Below are 19,659 nucleotides of genomic sequence, written 5' to 3' on the forward strand. Positions count from 1 at the left end.
TCCGCAACATCCATCATCGCCAAGCTCCACGATCAACCCCACGTTTCCAAACACAAACCCAACCTTTCCCCCCGAACCATGCACAGCTGGCTACAATCACAATGCTAACCTCCGGTTTCACCAACGCGCCTGTGTCGCGCTTCCTGGTCTTCTGGGTTGTAACCGGCGCGCTGCTCGCGAGCTTGACGGACACGAGATACTATCTGCACATCGAGGTGGTGCCGCACTTATGGGGGTACGGACAGTGGTGGAGGGCGGTGAGCTGGGTGGTAAGCTATCCATCCTCCATAAATGGGGCACAATGAATGCGTCTGACCGTGTCCCAGGCATGCTACACGAACTCCTCCGAAGTCCTCTTCGCAGCAATGACATTCTACCACTTAAGGGTGATTGAGCGGTTGTGGGGGAGTCGAAAGTTCGCTGTACGTTTCAACAACCACCCACTCCATCCCTAGCTCTCTGCTCATGCTAATGATGTGCTACAGTCCTTCCTCCTCTCCACAGCACCCTACACAACCCTCCTGCCCCCGCTCCTCCTCGCCCTATTCGTGCGCCCTCTAACCTTCGGCCGCATCAACACGCTCCCCGCCGGCCCGACCACCGTCCTCTTCGCCCTGCTCGTGCAGTACCACGCCGCGATCCCGATTATCTACAAGTATAAACTCGCTGCTAGCGCCACTCCTGCCCCTACGGCTGGTCCCGGGGCTACGTCTGCGTCTGGTCCCAGAGGCCTAGTGAACACATCCATCACGTTGACGTCAAAGACGCTGAGTTATGTGCTACCGGCCCAACTCGCGCTCTCGGCCCTCCCTGGCTCTGCGTTGGCGGCGGCGGTGGGGTGGGCCGTGGGCACGGCGTATCGGCGGGAGTTGCTGCCGGGGGCGAGTGGGTGGAGGGTGCCGGCGTGGGTGGTTGGGGAGAAGCAGGGGCAGGCGAGGAGTGGGGGGTTTGAGGGGTTGAGGCGAAGACTGGAGGGGGAGAGGGAGGGTGGGATATTGGCGGGCGAGGGCGTTGTGGGGGGGGGGGCAGATGGGGGAAGGGGAAGGGGGACGGGGAGGAGGAGGACGTTGGGGGGGCTGGTTGCTGGGCAGTTTGGGGGTGGGGGACAGACTTGATTCGGAGGTTTGAAAGGACAGAGCGTGGGAGGTGATTATGTTGACATGCATTGGCATTGCTGGAGTTCTGAGGGGAATGATGGGTTTCGGTATTGTGAGTAGGTGACTTTCTAAAAGGAAATGATATGGCTAAAACTACTGTTCGGAGGGTTGATGCTGTGCTGCTTTCAAAAGTACAGTACTAAGACACAAGTTTGAGCACGTCGTCTTTTGATCTCCACCTGAGGTATGATGATACTACAAAAAGCGGCTAAACAGCCCAACCGTAAGCACACGAGACTTTCTAATTCAAGCTTTCAAAGCCTCTCAATTATATCGGAATTTTACTATAATGTGCTGAAGCATCTTAAACGGTGGTGAGCGAGAGTGCTCAGACTTCTGGCAAGTCGAAATATCTGCAAATCGTTCTGAAGTGGTCTTCAATCCCACTCAGAGCCTACCTACCAATCTGCACACCGCCCTCCCTCTATCACATGCCACCAACCCCTCTCGGTCCTTCCCCAGTAGCCCCTTCAACATTGTTGCCAATCGGTGGATGTGTCCGCGCTCTGGTCTGGCCTTCCCGTCACGTGGCAGCAGGCTTGGTCGAGACTGTAGTTGGACCGCATAGGCCCCGAAGAAGCACGCTCTAGGATGAGGAGGGGTGTAATACTAGAGTTGGAACTACGTCTTAAACTGTACCGCTTTCAATATACGGCCGCCACGCACAGATTTCTGTATCCGCCCCGGCCGGACTACTCAAATATTGCCTTCTGCAAGGCCGAGCTTTGCTTGCATCAGCCTTTCCTCCCGCAGACGCCTCTACAAACCGGCATCCTAATTTGCGTATCCGTACGCTGCCTCGTCACATTCGCTGCAGCATGACCGGCGCGAATGTGGGTAAAGCATTGAGGTACCCTTGTATCAGCTTGTTCAATTCCTTAATTCAATATAGGGACGAAGTAGATGAACAATCACCGGCGTTTGATGCACGATTCCCCGAGCATCGGCGTACAATGTCTAGAAACAAGTACCTATTCACCCCCAACGGCGTACCTCTCTGCTCAAAGGCCGCCGTCGCCACGCAGGACCTGGACGCTCGGCGCTGCACCAGCCGCTCATCGCACTCCTGCAGATTCTCGACCCGCTCCTCATCGTCGCTTGGGTTCCTGCGGCTGCGCTCTTTCAGCAAGCCCAAAGCTGCACAACGAACGCCCCGGCTCTACCACCGGTCAAGTATGCACCTTTGAGCAGATCACGCCCTGCGCTGGCCATCGACGAAGTTTGGGAGCCTGCGAGCGTGGGTGGTGGCGGGCGGGGAGGAAGTCGAATGGCCTTGCTTCGTTCCACTTTATTGCAGACGTCACCTCTTGGCCGCGCTTCGGGCCTACTATTCGACTGGGCAAGCAGCAATCAGCCTGAAGTTCACCGGTCAAGATTGGAGAAGCGATGGTGCGTAGTGCATATGAAATAGTGTATTCAGTATTGCCTTATTCGTCGCTGTACAGCTGCAATTTTTGCCGAGTATAGCCCTGTAGCCTTGACATAGGTGCACCGCAAACGGCATCTTCCCTCTATACAAGAAGCCACTGCAGTAGTACAAAGGTAAGGCGTAATAAGCAGCTAATCCGGGTTGTATATGCATGAGAGGAGGAGTTATAGGAGATTGTCCGTTGTGCAGACGGGCAGGCTATGTCTGCAAGAGCTATGTTTTCGAGCCTTCGCATGCAGCACCTTTTCGCCAAACTCTCATTTGTCATGCATCAGCGCAGGCGGATCGTTTAAGACGCAACATTCAATACCCCTGTTCTAATATCGATGCCCTTTGCTTAAAACAGCCGCATGCAGGAATATCCTTACCTATAGAGTAGCCTAGGGAATGACCTAAGCACCAAAATCATGTATAGAATATCCTCCCATGCTCGCCTCATCTCTTTAACCATTGGAGTGTGCTCGCTTTATCGTCCGTACCAGTACATGTTGTAAGCAATGACACAGTGTCGCGAATGGCGCAAGCCGCAGTGTTATGGAGTGGTGCAGACCATTAAAGATTCTTGAAGATGTGCGTACTACGTCCAGGCCCTCCCACTTAGCTTCCACCTGGATGTTCGAAAACACGTCTCTATTGTGCAGAAGCGAGCTTTTGCCGTACCTTTGCCGTCAACTGTGGAACACCGTGCCAAAGACTTTGAAAACCTTGGACTCTCGGAGTCTACAGCTTGTGCTAGCGTTTACAGGACGGGGAGTGGGCTTCTATAGCGGCCGTACCTGACTGCCGGCATCTCAACACCGGCAACCTGGTATTGCGCTCGTGGGGAGAATTGCAAGGAAGTAGACTGGAGCATGGTGATATTCATTTGGGAAGACAAGGCGCGTCCACCAAAGATCAGTCTATGTAGATGACAGTATAATCAAGCTTGAGATAGTGCTGTCTCTAGCTCTAGCTCGGAGACACGTACATTTTTCCCTTCTCTCCGTTGTGAGCGAGTGCCAATGAACTTAAGCAGTCGACTAATACCAGCCGCAGCTAAGTCACTCCGCTTGCCCGACTAGCTAGCTTTCCTAGTCGCTCTATCACAGTCTCAAAGAACTCACCAACCCCCCATCTCATAACGTTGTCAACCGAGAGTAGCCATTGTTTGACTTCCTTGACTATGGGCGCACGGCACGTCTTGATAGGTACCATATAAAACTTGCAGATTGTACCTTCAACGACGGTATAGTGACCCCAAAGTTCATGGTAAGGTCCTTGCGTGCAGATAGAAAAGACAAGAGCCTTCTGTGAAAGGGTACTTTTGGATGCCCGTTTAGCAAGATCATCAAGATCGCGCTGAATTTTGAGGGCGCAGGCGCCTGCGGTTGCGGCTTGGTTCTCCGCGTCGAAGATATGTTTACCGGTAGCATACGATTTGCCCTCTACTATTAAAAATGGGAATCGAGTCCGAAGTGCTCTTTGAGTTGGCTCGCTGCAGAGTATTGGTTCTTCCCGTCCCTCTCGCCATATAATCTTTCCTTGGAGGTCCTCAAGGAAATAGCTTGCCTGATTAGGGTCAAGACCATGGTCACGATGTAATCCCTGCACTAATGCGTCGTGGAAGATGCCAATAGTAATATCTGGACGAGGTGTCTTGTACGAGAGTTATCTATATTTGCCTCCGGCTGTGAACGGGGGAGTCGGGGTGGCAGCATGGCTTTATTTACCTGGCGGGACTTAGCTACCGGTCTTATATAAATATAATGATAAACCTACCTCGCCCGTCACGTATGCCTCGTCTGATTCGTTGAAATGTTGTGGGGAAAGGTACTCGGCTTGCGCTCGCTTTCTCGGAATAACTCCTCGAGAGAAAGAATTAGAAGTATTATGAGCGTCGTTGAGCTCGTTCTCCGGTTCGTTCTCCGATTCGTTCCCGGGCTCGTCCTCAGACTTATCCAGAAAACTGAAGTCCCAGGTGGAGCGAGTACGAGGCTTGAGGCTTGGTCGCCAATCTTTATACGTCACGAATTAGCAGGTTATAGAATTAGACAAATTGCCACCAACGTTATGAGAGGAGGATCATGCTATACCTGCTTTCCTTGTATGCATAATCTTATCTTGAGGAAACAGAGCGGAAAGAGTCTTATAGAGAAGTTCCAAGCAGTCATCTTCGCCGGCTGCTCCAGGTAGAATATTTGAAAAGTCCTGGCAGAGTTGGCCGGCGAGATGGGCTATGGTTTTCTCCCTGTCTTGGGAAATTTCACCTTCCACCACTGAGTCAATTTGTTTTTGAATTTCGCTTGGAGGCACTCCCTCAACGAATATCCCTGCCCCTTTAAGATCCGTAAAGCGATAGTTTGCAGCGGTGCAGGTTGTCTTCTGAGACGCCTGCGTTGACGTCTCTTGGTCACTTGACAAAGAACGCTGCGACTGACTTCGTGATGCCTTACCAAAAGTCTGTGTCGGCGTTCTACTTCCCCTTAAAGAAGCGCTCGACCCTGCGTCCATACCCTCGGTGTAAGTCTGTGTTGGCTTTCTTCTTCTTCTTGAAGAAGTGTTCGACTCCGCGTCCATACCCTCAGTGTAAATCTGTGTCGGCTTTCTTTTTCCCCTCGAAGAAGTGTTCGACACCGCGTCCGTACCCTCAGTGTATATCTCTGGTGAAGAGCCCGGCTCCAGCCACGCCTCAACCAAATCCAATTTGCTAAAGTTGGACGAATGATCTGCTCTCTTGTAAGAGGTGGGCTGGGGTTTTCGTGGTCGCTTTCGGGGGTAATTCGCCGAATCTTCAGGTAGCGATCGCTTCTGTCCTCGTACCGGTGCAGGTATATCTGGAGGACACGTCCACGGTCCTTTTTGGGGCGCTTCGGTAGGGATTTCGCAATGTAGGTTTTTAGCGGAGCGCGATCGCTTTCGATCCTTGGTTGCTTGTTGATGTCGGGAGTTTAGAGGCGTGTTGCTGCGAAGCGGTCTTTGCTTGGTAACACCTTGGAAGTGTTTCCCTACTGATAGATTAGTGGCGCGCATTAGGTGTAGTGGGGTAAGACGCACCCTGATCCTTTTGTATAGACTGTTGCCGTTCGCGATCGCGAGCCATGTTGACGGAAGTGGAGGGGGGAGAATTGAGGTGGGCAGCAGGAGTGGCATGGCCTTGGCGCTCGGATGCTACCTTTGTACCACTGCGATTTCTGAGGAGATTCAGTCACGTGACCAGATTCTGATAATGGGCTTCATTTTTGATTGGTCAGATCTGATCACGTGACTGAATCTCCTCAGAAGTCACGGTGGTACCACAACGCGGCCCAACACAGCTCACTCCCTGTGTTTTGTGATCTCGCCTGCTTCAGGCCAATGCAGCCCTCCATATCTGGCCAGAAAAAGCAACTTTGTGGCACTGGAAGAGCGGCACAATCGGGCTATAGCTTCGCCAAAGCGGGCGCCAAAGGGAATGGCGGGCATGCGGGAATTGCCGCTGTGTGCCGCGTTTATGAGACCTGCAGCTCAAAATTCATATCGTATTCTACCGGGAGCTTGAGGTTCGTAACATGCAGGTATAAATTATTTGAGAGTGAGGGTGCGCACTTGTTCTACACCCCGCGTCAGCCCCCACTGCGGCTTCTCGTGCTTTGCTGACGCCAGAAGAACAAGGCTGAGGTCTGCAAAATAGAATCTTAAAGCTCATATCTGTCAGCGGTCAAAACTCTACTGTCTTCTTTCTCTCTCAACTGTCAAACTCTCATATCCGTCGCTTTTCCAAGTCGAAGGTCCTCCCTCATCCGTCCACCTCATATCAACACGCTTACCGCCAATTCTCCAACCCCCCAGCTCGGGACTATAATCATCCCCCGCGATTTAATCGCTCGCTCAATACCACTGTTGGGAGTGGCTCAGCTAGCAGCGTGCCAGTGGGTCAAGAAGCAGTCAAATTCCACCTCCACATCCTCAGGGACGTAACATTCATAAGCTTAGGCACACGGATAGCATATACCACTGCTCAAGTTCTAGCCTTCTCCATTCAACACCACCGTAAGTAGGAGCTCAGCTAGCAAGTTGCCCATCCGTCAAGAGGCAGTCCAATTCCAACCGCATCAACCTTTACGTCCGTCGAGGTGTAAAATTCATAAGCTTAAGCAGAAGGATTAAAGATACCACTGCTCAGACTCCAGTCTTGCCTGCCCAACACTATCGTCAGGAGTACCCCAGCCAGCAAGTTACCGCCCCGTCAAAAGCCACTCCAATCCACACCTTACCATCCCCACCATGCCCTCTCCCACCCCCAAGAAATACTCCTTCATCATAATCGGCGGCGGCACAGCCGGCCTCCCCCTCTCCGCCCTCCTCTCCGCCAACCCCCACCTTTCCATCCTCGTCCTCGAAGCCGGCGCCCACCACCCCACCCCCACCTCCCCCCTCGTCGCCATCCCGGGCCTCTACGGCCACTGCTTCGGCCAGCCCACGCATGACTGGAGCTTCACCACCGTGCCGCAACGCGCCCTCCACCACACCGTGCACCGCTGGCCGCGCGGCAAGATGCTCGGCGGCAGCAGCGGCATCAACCTCATGATGCACTCGCAGTGCTCCGCGCGCGACCTGGACAACTGGGTCGCGCTCGGCAACCCGGGCTGGGCCTACGCCGACCTGCTGCCCTACTTCCAGCGCGCCGAGACGTACACCGCGCCCTCGGAGGGCTTGGCGCAGAAGCTGGGGTACGTGCCGGTGGATGCGGGGCTCCGGGGCGGCGAGGGCCCCGTGCGGGTGGGCTTTTGTGAGAGCGTGAGTACGTGGGCGCAGGGGATGTGGCCGGTGCTGGGCGAGGCGATGGGGTATCCGAGTCCGAGGGATTGTAGGGAGGGAACGAGTTTGGGGTTGTTTAATCAGCCGCTGGGGGTGGGGGCGGATGGGAGGAGGAGTTATGCGGTGGGGTATTGGGAGCCGGTGCGGGAGAGGGGAAATTTGGAGGTTAGGACGGGGGCGTTGGTGGAGAAGATTTTGTTTGGGAAGAGGAAGGATGGGGAGGCGGTGACAGCGACGGGGGTGCAATATGTATGTGATGGGGAGAGGATTACGGTCCAGGTTGAGGAGGGAGGGGAGGTGATTGTGTCTGCTGGTGCTGTGCAGAGTCCGCAGATTCTGGAGCTGTCAGGACTTGGGAATAAGGAGATGTTGGAGAAGTATGGGATTGAGCTGGTTGTGGAATTATCGGGTGTGGGGGAGAATTTGAGGGATCACGTTGTTGCGCCTTTTAGTTGGGTAAGTCGGGATGCTTCGTATGCTTAATTGGAGGTTGTGACGACTACTGACACGCTGTGGTAAATAGGAAGTCAAAGACGGAGTACCCACTAGCGAGGCAGCGGCAAAGCCAGAGGTGTTCGCGCAGCTAATGGAGCTCTATAAGAAGACGAATGGAGGGCCATTGGCGAATACTGTGACCACAACTGGTTTCCTCCCATATCATAGCCTAGCAACAACGTTGTCGACCACCGACATCGAGGAGCACATCAACGAGATTTGCCCCGCGTCGATGAGCCCTCTAGATGACCTTGCGAAGCTTCAGCTTATAGACGAGAACGAGGCAGCCGTACAAGTCCTCTTCGTATCAAAAGGAGTAGACACCGCCAAAATGAATACCCCACGCACTGGATGGGGCCACAATTTCCCCGGAGCATATGGCACAATCCTCGCTGCCACAACTCGGACGTTCTCTCGTGGAAGCATCCACATCATGTCTGCAGATCCAACAGAGCATCCAGAGATCGACCCAGCATATCTCTCACATCCCTTAGACGTAGATATTCTCGCTCAAGCAATCCTCCATTTCCAGGAGATGGCTAGAACGGACCCTCTGAGCGGGTTTCTCAAGAAAGATGCCGATGGTGCGAATATTCCGATACCAGGAATGACAGCACCAAAAAATCTCGAGGAGGCCAAACAGCACGTGCACAAGCACGCATTCACAGAGTACCACCCGATTGGCACATGCTCAATGCTGCCAAAAGAGAGTGGAGGTGTTGTTGATTCGGATCTGAAGGTGTATGGGACTACGAATGTGCGGGTATGCGATGCTAGCATCTTTCCAATGCATGTCCAGGGGAACATACAGAGCCTGGTCTATGCTGTTGCGGAGAAAACGGCTGATTTCCTCCAAAGAAAGAAGTGATACTATGCACCTGAGTCTAGGCGTATCAGGAGGTGCTTTAGCCTGGTTTTGGCGCAAAGTTAAATACTCTGCCAGTAGCTCCATCCTCCTAAGTTCTCGTGATTCTGACTACTGTTCTTGTTGATGTCGATTCTGGCACATCCTCCAGATTGATTCTTCGAATTCGTGGTGTAGATTGCGCATCCTTCTCACCATCTGCCACTGTTAGGCCTAGATTCGTCAGCAGCCCCCTCTTGTCGGCTTCACGTCCCGTGGCCTGAAGACAGGCCCATCGGATTCCATCAATGCCCATTCTTTCCCTCCGAAACATGACTTTTTCAGAGCTACACGCGAGTACTTCTCCGAGCGCCGACACACCTTGTATTCCCTGAGGTATGATCTCCTTCAGTATTTTCTCACTAAGCTGGCGGATCTCTGCAATTCCTTTATATTTCAAGGGGGCGTTCTCTCCCTGTTTGAGAACACTGGCAGTTAGGGTTATCGGTGGCTTCACAATTTTATCGGCTTTAGCGAGTATTATTTGATGCGGGACAGAGTTCTGGCGCATGATATCGAGGATCTGCCAGTCGGCTGGTTTGAGCCCGTGTTCGGCATCGACGAGGAGGAAAGCACGGCGAAGTCTATAGAGCGTGGAGAGATTAGCCTGAGGTAAGCAAGTAGTACGCAAAGACCTAGCCATGATTGCCAAAGAGTATTAGAACGTACTGTTTACGCTGGCAGAGATACTTGATAATCTCCTCGCCCCATTCCTGCCTGCTGCCTTGTCCATAGCCAGGCATATCAACAACTACCAGTCCTCCTTTTCCGATTATCTTTGCGTGCTCCTTCCCTTTCCCCTGCTTTACAACTACGCCCCCTGAACTTGTTTGCCCAATTCCAAACAAATTCATCGATCTGGTCCGCCCCGGCTTGCTGCTTGTATTGGCCAGATGCGCATTTGGGCGGTTGAACAGAGCGTTCAACAAGCTGCTCTTCCCGACATTGCTGCGCCCGAGGAACGCGACTTCGGGGACATCTGATTCAGGAAGTTCGCGGAATTTGTGGGTAGCAAGGAGAAAGCTTGGCTTGACGTCTCTTGTGAATATGTCCTTTGCATAATTGAGCTGTTGTGCGTTTGGAGGAGTCGTGTCGCGGTAGTAGTTGAGATGCTGGTTGAAGACGGCGCTCTTATTGGGGCTCGCGTCCACGCGTCGAATAGTTAATTCTGATACGGGTCGAATAGGTGATTCGGGCACGGTAACTTTTCCTGTTCGGGGGAGGATGAAAAGCCCTTTCCTTTTATACTGTTTGTTTGTAGCTTGCGTGTTGGGCTTCGTCGGAGGAGTTCTGAAAGAAGCCCTCGGGCTATAGGGCCTGGATGGAGATGCCCGAGAGAGACAGCGCATGCATCGCGTACACACATAAGGCGCTCTGGACAAACATGATGAAGCCATAAGCAGTGAAAAACGGGCTTCACATCGGCGATGGTTGAGGTTTGTCTGGCACATTTTAGTCCAATTAAGCCTTTTGTCTGGAAGATTTTCGCCGCAACCTCCGACGACAACCGCCGAGGTCCCAATCCATCACCTCTCATCCATCGATATACTTCTTAGCTGCCTCGAATCCAAATACGACAATGGCATCCCCACAATCGCCAGCGCTGCGCTCCCTATACCGCCGCATCCTCCGCGAACTGCCCTCTCAGTACGCTGGGCGGCAGAAGCTGTCCAATCCCTCCACTCTTCAGCAGACCATACGTTCCCGCTTCGCCGCATCAGCAGAGCCACCGGCGTTGCCAGCCCGGATACAGGAAGTCGAGCAGTTCGTGCAATATGCGCAGGCACAACGGATGTACTCGACATTGATCGAGCGGTACAACCCCGGCATGGGCATGGACGAGGAGGAGAGAGTGCGGCTGTCGGCACGGAGGGTGGGGATGGATTTGCCCCAGGAGTTTGGCAAAGAGAAAAATTGATGATGTCGAAACGGAGAAGTGATGGATCGGTGACTGTGTACAACACATGGCGGTGTACTGGGCATTTTGGAGCGGGCATGGTGGTCATATGCAGAAGACTGAATTGTATACCAATCAAAGTAAGTACCTCTTACCGATGTATGAGTCTACGTGCTCGTGATATTAAAATATATTAGGCGTTTGCGGTTCGACGCTCGTTGTATATATACTACACTTCACGGTAAATTAATCACCGCTGAGGTTATGCTCCATCTCGGAGTGGAAAACACCTTGACTCTATTGAAATAGATCTACTTCAGACAACTGGGTATTATACCGTTCAATTGATGAACCAAGATAGTCCACAGGCCTGATTTTAGTTAAGCTCGTGAATAACGAGACACTGTTTCTCGGAGCATTGAAGAAGTGCCCTGAGACCATTTCTCGAGATGCGTAACTTCGATCATGCAACTTGAGCAGCCTTAAAAAGGTAAAGTCGCGTAGGGAACACCGATTTGTATTTTCGAAATGCATGTTTACAATAGAGGTCGAGCAAACATGGGGTGAGTTACAAGTAAGGCGACTGCAAACCATTTTCTATGCGGGAGTTATGATGTGAGGTTTGAAACACAGTAACTCACGATCTCAAGTTCCACCTCCTCCATGTCCTCCACCTCTCATCAAAGTGAGGCTTAGAACGCTATAATCACGGCTTGAATTTCCCTCGGTCGATCGCCTAGACACTTCACTTCTTCAAATTTCCAGATCCAAGGTGTCAAATATTCCGACATAGATTGATACCTCCAGGTCCGCCCTCTTCATCTCTTGTACTTTTAACCCCCTTCAGCACGTCTTAACTTTGCTCGATAGTCCTCGTCCAAAGTGGGCGCTGATATGGTGTAGATTGATGCCTCTGGCCACATGTCCTCCACTTCTTCCACGCTCAACTCTTTTCGGCACTCCGTATTGAGCTTGAGAACCGGTCCAGCATAAATCGATGCCACGGGCGCCGACTTACCCACCTCTTCTACACTTGAGTGCCGCTCGCACTCTTCGACTATGTGGCACTCTTCGACTTTCCCTAGAACTCCTTCATCCAAGTGAAGACTGGCTTTCTTTGCCCAAGTGAAGGTTGGCTTGGCACAAGCTCACGCCTAGGTCTCCATCGTCTGCATCTCTTCTTCGATCCACTGTGCCCAGCATCCATCGTTCCTTCTCACTCAAGGCGAGCTGGTTTTATGGACATTTCTCTGAAAGCTCTTTTCTGTAAGTGATAAACTAGATATTCTTCACCTGAGTTCATGTGCGCTCTCTTCTATATTTGATTCTTGGACACCCTTCCCTGAGAACACAGCGGAGTTGTTCGAATCAATGAACCTAGCTGTCGTCAAGTGGCCTGAGGGGTCACGATGTCCGGCACCTGCCCTTCTCCCCCGCGCAGGCTTTTTTACACCGCTCAATATTTTCTCCCAACAGACTTTGTTATAACCCAACCCAGCACTGACCCTCCTTTACAGAAGTCGCTTGCATTTACCACTCACTACTTGTAGTCCCAGAGTGCTCTCTACATTGTACAGCAACCAGATTCCCGATCAACGGTACGCCATCCCTGAGCTACATCCTCTTGATAGCCACAACCCAGCTAATTTTCATCTCTAGAAAGATGGCGTCGGCACCATCAAAGGACACTCTTCGTCCATCAACCTACACTCTTCGTCCATCAACACACACCCTTCGTCCATCAACCAATACCGACGGTGCCACCATGGAACAGGCTCTTCGTCCATCAACTGACACCCCTCCTCCATCAACCGACAGCATGATACAGGTATACTTGGAACAGGCAGACATAGGCCAGGTAAACCGAAGCGGGAGACCTTGGATCTCGCCCATCTCATGGACCACGCTCAGCGTAGTTCTCAGCGTGGTATTCAGGTGGTCAGTGGTCAGCCTTGTCGGTAACGCCATGTTCTTCATCAATGCCTGCAGAACAGCGGAGAAGCCAAAATTCAAGGCTTAGATCGTTTTCTCGATGGTCATCATTCTGGTACTGTCACTGCTCCTGAATGTCTCGCTCTTGCGGGTTCTTCTTATTAAGTACAACCATTTGAGATCTGGTAGTAAAAATCTCCACTCTTTATCACTAAATTCTCCGCGAATGCGCAAAACTGTCCCGAGTGGCACCATTTCTCCCACCCACTGGCTACAGGTTCTATCTTGTTTGGCGCAAAGACCGGCTCACTTTCGTCAAAATTTCATGCTTACCCTCAACCTCATCATCGCTTGCACTCAGTTGGAGATGGCCGAAGATGAAAAGTTCTTCAAACATGGCAGCCCCTTCCTGCCAATGAGCTCCCTCGAAAACGCTCACTGGAACGTTGCGGCGTCCGTAGTCGCACTCTTTGTCACCGTATACCTCGTCGGTGTTGAGTACCTGCGGCCTTTGTGGTACCACGGCGAAAGCATGCTTCGTGCTCGACGTTGAGGATGCTTGGGCCGGGAATCCCGTCGGCGTTACATCAGAGAGCCGTGTCTCGTACTTCCCATTCAATAAGATGGAGATCCGAGGCTCGAACTCGCGCAGCGGCATGGTCGAGTTCGATCCGTTGTGGTTCAAATACGTGCCGCAGCTGCGGATTTCGGCGACCATATTCCGAGGCCCCGTGAATGATGGAAGCAGACACTTGCTGAAGTACGATTGGCTGAGGGTGGTGGAGCTGTTGGCGGAGCGGCACAAGCTGGGTTTGCTGGAGGAAGTGAAGGGGCTGGAGGTCCAGATGGTGATGAGCTTCGTCGTAGAGCAGGAGTGGGTTTTGAAGTGGCTGGAGCCTCTGAAGACACTGCCGATGCCGGAGGCGTGGTCGTTCGAGGAGGCTTGACCTTAAAGTCTAGGTAAGCTCGCGGGGCCGCTTCAGACGGCGCTGGAAGAGGATACGGTCCGAGGATGCGTCATCACGAACTGCCTCGACAACAAACCCTCCGGAGGTACACGAACATTCCGACAACCACCTCAATTCGAGCCGAGAACTGCTCTAGTCTACCTAGGTATACTGCGAGTCGACTGTCGCCTCACTAAACGGCGCGGGGAGTCCATCTATCTTGTCACCGCCTCTTTTTACGTCCTACACCTCCACCTCTCTCTCACCTCGTCTCGTGCGTGCCGCTCCATCTCGTCCACCACCGGCCGCGAAACGTATCTACCGCTATGGCGTCATCCGTGCCTCGGCCTGCCCTGCCAGCCGCGAACGCTGCTTCATCTTCGGACGCAGCATCGTCTGCTGTCCCTCCTGCGCCAGCCCCGAATCCAATGGCCTCATCTCCCGCTCCAGCTACAAGCCCATTCACTGGCGTGGCTGTTCCATTTGGGCCGGCTGCCTTGCCAGCCGTGAACAATGCATCGGCCTCAAACGCAGCATCAGCGACTGTTCCTGTGGCACCAGACCCGAATCCTATGGCGACACCAACTGCAGCAGCAGCTCCAGTACTTCCAGTATCATCGCCACCCGTTGTTGCTGTATCTTACACCGCTCTCAGCCTTGTCCGTAGGCAATTGATATGCACAATCGTTGTCTTTGCGACCATAGCCAGCGCCCTTCCGTCGGACATGCTGCTTCCAATCCTACCGGTGCTTGAACAAAGTCTCTTCGTATCTGGGGAACGGATCAACGGGATCGTTGCCGCCGGACTGGCCGTTGCGGTAGCTACTGTAATTGAAACCTAATCTTCTGTTTATCCTAATGAAAGCCTTCGCTGACGCTCACGAAACAGCCGCTCATTCGGAACGATTCGGACTACTTTGGCCGTCAGTGGCGCTACTTGTTCTGGCTGGTCCTTCACATCTGCACGAGTACGAGTCTCTCTATACTACCCAACCTACCGGACCTGACCTACGCCTATCACGCCTTTTTCGTCGGAAGAGTCGTTCAAGTGCTCTCAGCGTCCGCCATCCAAACAATCGGCGGGGGCATCATAGCAGACATCTCCCCTCAAGACGAGCTAACTCTAGGCACGCTCGCGGTCGTAATCAGGGCCATTGTCGGACCACTTCTGGGCGGCTTCGTGACAAAATACGGGCAAGGCGAGAGCGGCATCTTCGTCACTTCATGTACATCTTACCCTCCATAACCCCCTACACAGCCCCAGAACCGCGCTAACATCCTCCCGACAGGCACGACTGTCATCGTCCTCTACATAGCCGCCTTCCTCTGCGTCCCCGAAACCCTCCGCCCCATCGTCGGCGACGGCACCCTCTACGCCCCCAAACTCCTCCTCCCCGTGCCCCTTTTCCACCACACCGTCGCCGACCCGCACCTCTACCCGCCACACGACCCCCACCAGCCCCTGCGCGACCTCCGCGCCGGCCTCTCGCGCCGCAAGCTCGCCGCCATCGCCGCCAACGCCCTCCTCTTCGCCACCTACTACGCCATCAACGTCACCCTGTGCCGCACACTTACAGCCCGCTACCGCTTCAACAGCTTCCAGATCGGCGCCGCCTACACCGCTAAGGGCGTCGCCATGCTGGCTGGCTGGTACTGCTCCTCGCTCGCTGCGGCGTGGGACCGCGGGCGCGCAATGCGGCAGAACCCGGGCCGGCCCCCGGCCCCGGAGTACCGGCTGTGGACGCAGGCGCTGGGCGCGGTTGTGTTTTGCTTCGGCGCGCTGGGGTATGCCGGGTTTGTGTGGATGCGGTGGCATGTCGCGGGGGTGGTTGTGTTTGTGGCTGTTGGTGAGTGGGCTCCGATTCCCACTCCATCTTATCGTTCAATATGGTGTGAATGAGGCAAATGCTAACGATTCGTAGCGGCGTTTGGCGTCATCTGGTCGAATTATCAAACGAAGAAGTATCTGGGCAGTTTCGCGCCGTTTGGGCGGGCGTTGGGTTCGCTATCCGACCTTGTCGGGACGGTCGTGGCGGCCGTGATGGTTGCTGTGGCCCAGCCTTTGATTGACAGGGTTAACTTTTTGTGGTTCTTTATGGGGCTTGTTGTGTTGCAGCTCGTGTGCCTGGGAGTAGTGAGAGTGACGACATAGGGCGGGCTACTGGGGCGTTAAGGGGAAGACTGGGAGGTAAAAAGTGCGTTTTTGGCGGTATATGGGGGTAAAAAGGCTATTGATTGGAAAAGCTTTGGGAGCTTGTTGGGTGGAATTTTGGGCTCTTTTCGTGGCATTTCCGGGGTTTAGAGGCCCTATTGGGGTGTATCTTTGTACATTATTCACGACCGTCAGGATTATAGCTCTGGTTTACAAAGGCACAAATCATTTTGATCAGCGTCTGATTCCTGCCCTGTTCACCTTGGCATCTCATCCAGAGTTTTTACGCATGTTGGGGCCACCTCCGGCGGCGTCGACAATATGCCAATAGCCTAAAAACACCGCTCTAAATCATGAGGTTAGATTCTAGATTTTTAGCGTCTGATTCACGTCCTGCGGACTTCTCCATCACATACAAACTTCCGATGCCGCTCGAGGGTACCCCTGGCGGCGTCATCAGGGTGTCAAAAGCCTGGCGACACAACTCCAGTTTACGAAGCCAAAATCCTACGCTCCAACGTCCAATCTACGCCCTCGGAATCTTGTTACTCTTTTGAAATATGTCATGCTACTCGAGGGCACCTCCGACGGCCGCAGCTAGGTGTCAACGACTTTGGAAACCACCCCCAGCCAGACTACGTTGTCACAATCCTAGCATTCGCGGCCTAATTCACACCTCGAGAGCCTTTACATCCTATCCGACTCGCTCCTGCTACTCCACGGGTCCCCCAATAGCGCCAGGTAGGTGCCAAAAGCCAAGGATTACTTACACCTCTAAAGCATGAAATTTCAATCTGAGAGTCTCACGTCCGATTTTGACGGAGTACGTATTCTTAGCCAGCTAGCCTACGGAGTATGGTACGGTTAGCTCGGCTATCTTGATATAGAACACGGTTCCTATACTTAGCCCACACAGTTCTACGGTACGGCTACGTAAGCCTCCACACACACAGAGTATATATACGGCGTACGTAGCCTAGATAGATGCTCATCCAATACATCACTTACCTCGTTCAATGCATTGTTTCACCTCCATCCTCAGATTTAAACCCTCGAAATCTTTACATCTTATCTGGAATAGTTCAGAGTCGTTGAAGCCCTTCAAACGGTGCTATCAACCTTCCCGATACGTTTGATGACTCCTCTTCTAATATGCACTGTGAAGACCTTGACATGCTGGTGCCATTGGTTTATGCGTGTTGGAGCACCCCACGGCGGAACTAGCCGTCCAAAAAAGCCCTAATACATCGCCATCTAATCTATACGGTCTTAACTTTTCGATCCTATCCTGAAGTTCTATGCAGCTTAGAGCCACGCCCAACGGCGCTTTCAACTTTCCAAAGCGTTCAGACTTTTCATTGGTGTAATATACACCGTCGGAACCTTTACATCTCATCCTGAAATTTGAGCCGTCGTCCATCCATGGGACACCTCAGGCGATGTCAACCACTTGTCATCGGTTTCAATTCATATCAGCATCAATATCACCAAATACAAATGTAACAACTCGTCTTAAATATGTGACCACCTTCTGTGACCTTGAAGGACTATTTTCAACCGCTGAGCTTCTTACACCTTGTTGACGCCGCCGAAGGTGCCCTACAGCTGCATAAAAAGCAGAAAGGATGTCAAGGCCATCACATCATGAATGAGGCGTCGAGAATAGTGAACAGTCAACGAATCAAGGACTCCATTGGAGGTGCCTCAATGCTGCAACTTAATTGCCAGCAAGGTCCGGCTGTCATGATAGATTAGAGCGGTTCGTTTGGAGGGTAAATGAATGTAGTGAATAGAGGAACTTGTCTTACCCCTACGCATATGCCCGTTCTCGCAACGCCACCTCTTGCTGGACACATGAAGGTTGTCTCCGTCCGGAAGCCCAACGATTCGCCACAGGGAGTCAGTTCCAACGCCGAAAAGAACATTCTCACCCTTTTTCGGCGAAGGAAAGGCCCTTCCAATTCCTCGATCTTTCCCCTGAGATCCGCGCCATCGTGTACAACAAACTAATACACCGTATCCTCCCATCTGCTACAACGGCTTCCCCCGTGACCCTCTAAACCACCGCATAGGCATCCACTTCGGCTCCAACACTACATGAACTAACCCGTACCAATCGTCCTCGTCAACAGACAGCTCAACAACGGGTTCACGGCCGAGCTCTGTCGGCACCCCTTCCACATGATGTTCAACATCGGAGGCCTCAGCGTATGGACGAGTAAAGATTAGCCGCACATGTCTTGCGTCCATGGATATAGGGCCGGGGTATATTCTTGTTAGCTACTGATGATGGCCGAATGTATACCAGACATCCGATCTACCAAAACTTCGGAAAAAGCATTGGTGTAGTCTCTTTCCAATGCTGGTAGTCCTTGCGATCACCATATCGCTTATCGTACTTGTTCTCGCTGAGTGGGATTCCTGAAACCTGGTATACGTTAGCAATGTGTGCAACAAAGCTAGTGGATACAAAAGGTAAAAAGAGACTAAAACGAACCTTCAACAGTAGGAACGACACAAACGCCGGACTAACCGCCGCCATCCCCAAAACCGTCGCCCTTCCCCCAAATGCCCCCGACAGCCCCAACCCAACCTGCGCCGGATACCTCACCAGCAATCCCCCCGCCGCAACCGCGATCCCCGTCCACAGCGTCATCTCCCCAAAGTAATTCGGATGCCGACTCTTCCCCCACAACCCCCTCGTCAAGAACTCCTCACTATGCTTCTTCTCTTTCTTCTCCTGCACCCACTGTGACTTCTGCCTATCCGCCGCAATCTCAAACGCCAGCCCAAACACAAACAACCCTATACCAATCGCATCTGTAAGAAAAGGCGCGACAGGGAGGACACTAAACGCATCCCCCACGTTCTTAAAGCGATAGAGGCTAAACGCGCTACGCGGAAGCGCATTAACCGCAACAACGGGCATAAGACACAGCGAAACCCACGTCGCCTGCGCCATCCACGCGCCAAAGAACTTCGGCGGCGACCTGCGGATCTCGTCGAAGCGGGAGTCGTGGCCGTCGGCCGAGATGCGCTTAAACAGATAAGTACCAACTGCATATACCATCAGTCTTAGTCATTTTCGTGCAATTGGGAGTATTTGGATGCAGTCTTACGTCTCGTAGCCCAGATCCCCACGGCAGCGCTCAGCAGAGCCTGTCGCCAGAACCACAGGCCCTGTCCCGGCGCTGGCGCTCTCAGGTACTCGAGAAGGCCGCCGCTGGCTGCGCCGGCGGCGCGAGCGCGCAGGTAGGGCAGGCTGAGGCTGAAGGCAGTGCAGGAGAGGTAGGTTAGGCTGCCGGAGAGGTCGTAGAAGCGCTCGGATTGCGCGGCTATAGATGGGACGGCGAAGGCGGCTTGGATACCGTAGGCCAGAGCTACTGATGGGACCACAGTTCGAAGGAGCGGGTTGCGGAACGCTGTTTGGGCGAGGAGGCTGTTGAGTAGACCAGGCATACTGAAGGGTGTTGTTCAGGGCTGGTGGGGATTGAAGGGTTGTGTAAGTTCAAGCACACTAAATAATATTTTCTGGAATGCAAGACGCGTCTTTATACGAATCAAGCTTGCAGCCTGTTGGCAACATGACCGAGGCTGTAAACACCGAAAGACCGTTGCCTGGCCGTTGTTGACGTTGATATGGCGGGTCTGCATGGGGGTGGTTGATGGTGGGCCCATGGTCCATTCGGCTTCGAGATCGACGTCGTCATAGACAGATCGTCCCTTGTCGTCCGCCAAACTCACATGATTTACAGTGCTTTAACGGCTCACACTTTAGTTTATCGAGATCGATTGAGAAGGGATTATTGACCGTGTCATAGAAGAGGATGTTTCCTATTTATAGAAACTTGATTCGAAACACTAAGTTGAAGTCTTCACGCCATGGATTCTGATCCTCACATGAACTGTGTCCAGGACGTTATACGCGAATTGTTACACTTTCGAGTTGTTAGTGAATGAACTTGTTCGT

General features: G+C 52.9%; 8 protein-coding genes across 8 annotated transcripts; 5 read left to right on the forward strand and 3 right to left on the reverse strand.

Annotated features, from left to right (window-relative positions):
• Positions 1–17: 17 nt before the first annotated feature.
• On the forward strand, positions 18–1,115 carry BDZ99DRAFT_496620 (uncharacterized protein; the record flags this gene model as incomplete). The annotated part of the gene is made up of 3 exons (XM_033723455.1): positions 18–269; positions 327–422; positions 486–1,115. The coding sequence occupies exons 1-3, from the start codon at positions 102–104 to the stop codon at positions 1,113–1,115; spliced, it is 894 nt and encodes a 297-aa protein (XP_033579067.1). The 5' UTR covers positions 18–101.
• Positions 1,116–3,621: 2,506 nt separating this feature from the next.
• BDZ99DRAFT_568854 (uncharacterized protein) lies at positions 3,622–5,695 on the reverse strand (the record flags this gene model as incomplete). Its single annotated transcript, XM_033727824.1, has 4 exons — positions 5,620–5,695; positions 4,659–5,570; positions 4,345–4,580; positions 3,622–4,221 (listed from the first exon to the last, which is right to left on the reverse strand). The coding sequence occupies exons 1-4, from the start codon at positions 5,663–5,665 to the stop codon at positions 3,622–3,624; spliced, it is 1,794 nt and encodes a 597-aa protein (XP_033579068.1). The 5' UTR covers positions 5,666–5,695.
• Positions 5,696–6,503: 808 nt separating this feature from the next.
• On the forward strand, positions 6,504–8,983 carry BDZ99DRAFT_557809 (alcohol oxidase). The gene is made up of 3 exons (XM_033727210.1): positions 6,504–7,323; positions 7,360–7,818; positions 7,886–8,983. Exons 1-3 carry the CDS (start codon positions 6,829–6,831, stop codon positions 8,723–8,725), a joined length of 1,794 nt encoding a protein of 597 aa, XP_033579069.1. The 5' UTR covers positions 6,504–6,828; the 3' UTR covers positions 8,726–8,983.
• BDZ99DRAFT_384047 (uncharacterized protein) lies at positions 8,814–10,110 on the reverse strand (the record flags this gene model as incomplete). The annotated part of the gene is made up of 2 exons (XM_033715359.1): positions 8,814–9,345; positions 9,431–10,110. 2 exons carry the CDS (start codon positions 10,108–10,110, stop codon positions 8,814–8,816), a joined length of 1,212 nt encoding a protein of 403 aa, XP_033579070.1.
• Positions 10,111–10,340: 230 nt separating this feature from the next.
• Positions 10,341–10,679, forward strand: BDZ99DRAFT_517976 (uncharacterized protein; the record flags this gene model as incomplete). The annotated part of the gene is made up of 1 exon (XM_033725241.1): positions 10,341–10,679. The coding sequence occupies one exon, from the start codon at positions 10,341–10,343 to the stop codon at positions 10,677–10,679; it is 339 nt and encodes a 112-aa protein (XP_033579071.1).
• Positions 10,680–12,222: 1,543 nt separating this feature from the next.
• On the forward strand, positions 12,223–12,762 carry BDZ99DRAFT_460889 (uncharacterized protein). Its single transcript, XM_033719485.1, has 2 exons — positions 12,223–12,256; positions 12,318–12,762. The coding sequence occupies exon 2, from the start codon at positions 12,322–12,324 to the stop codon at positions 12,676–12,678; it is 357 nt and encodes a 118-aa protein (XP_033579072.1). The 5' UTR covers positions 12,223–12,256; positions 12,318–12,321; the 3' UTR covers positions 12,679–12,762.
• Positions 12,763–13,863: 1,101 nt separating this feature from the next.
• Positions 13,864–15,953, forward strand: BDZ99DRAFT_568858 (MFS general substrate transporter; the record flags this gene model as incomplete). The annotated part of the gene is made up of 4 exons (XM_033727825.1): positions 13,864–14,364; positions 14,427–14,763; positions 14,827–15,384; positions 15,460–15,953. 4 exons carry the CDS (start codon positions 13,864–13,866, stop codon positions 15,687–15,689), a joined length of 1,626 nt encoding a protein of 541 aa, XP_033579073.1. The 3' UTR covers positions 15,690–15,953.
• A 2,053-nt stretch (positions 15,954–18,006) lies between these two features.
• On the reverse strand, positions 18,007–19,148 carry BDZ99DRAFT_383159 (DUF1295-domain-containing protein; the record flags this gene model as incomplete). The annotated part of the gene is made up of 3 exons (XM_033715314.1): positions 18,007–18,117; positions 18,187–18,746; positions 18,809–19,148. The coding sequence occupies 3 exons, from the start codon at positions 19,146–19,148 to the stop codon at positions 18,007–18,009; spliced, it is 1,011 nt and encodes a 336-aa protein (XP_033579074.1).
• Positions 19,149–19,659: the final 511 nt, after the last annotated feature.

The sequence above is a fragment of the Mytilinidion resinicola genome, assembly GCF_010093595.1.
Source record: "Mytilinidion resinicola strain CBS 304.34 unplaced genomic scaffold BDZ99scaffold_6, whole genome shotgun sequence".
NCBI lineage: Eukaryota > Fungi > Ascomycota > Dothideomycetes > Mytilinidiales > Mytilinidiaceae > Mytilinidion > Mytilinidion resinicola.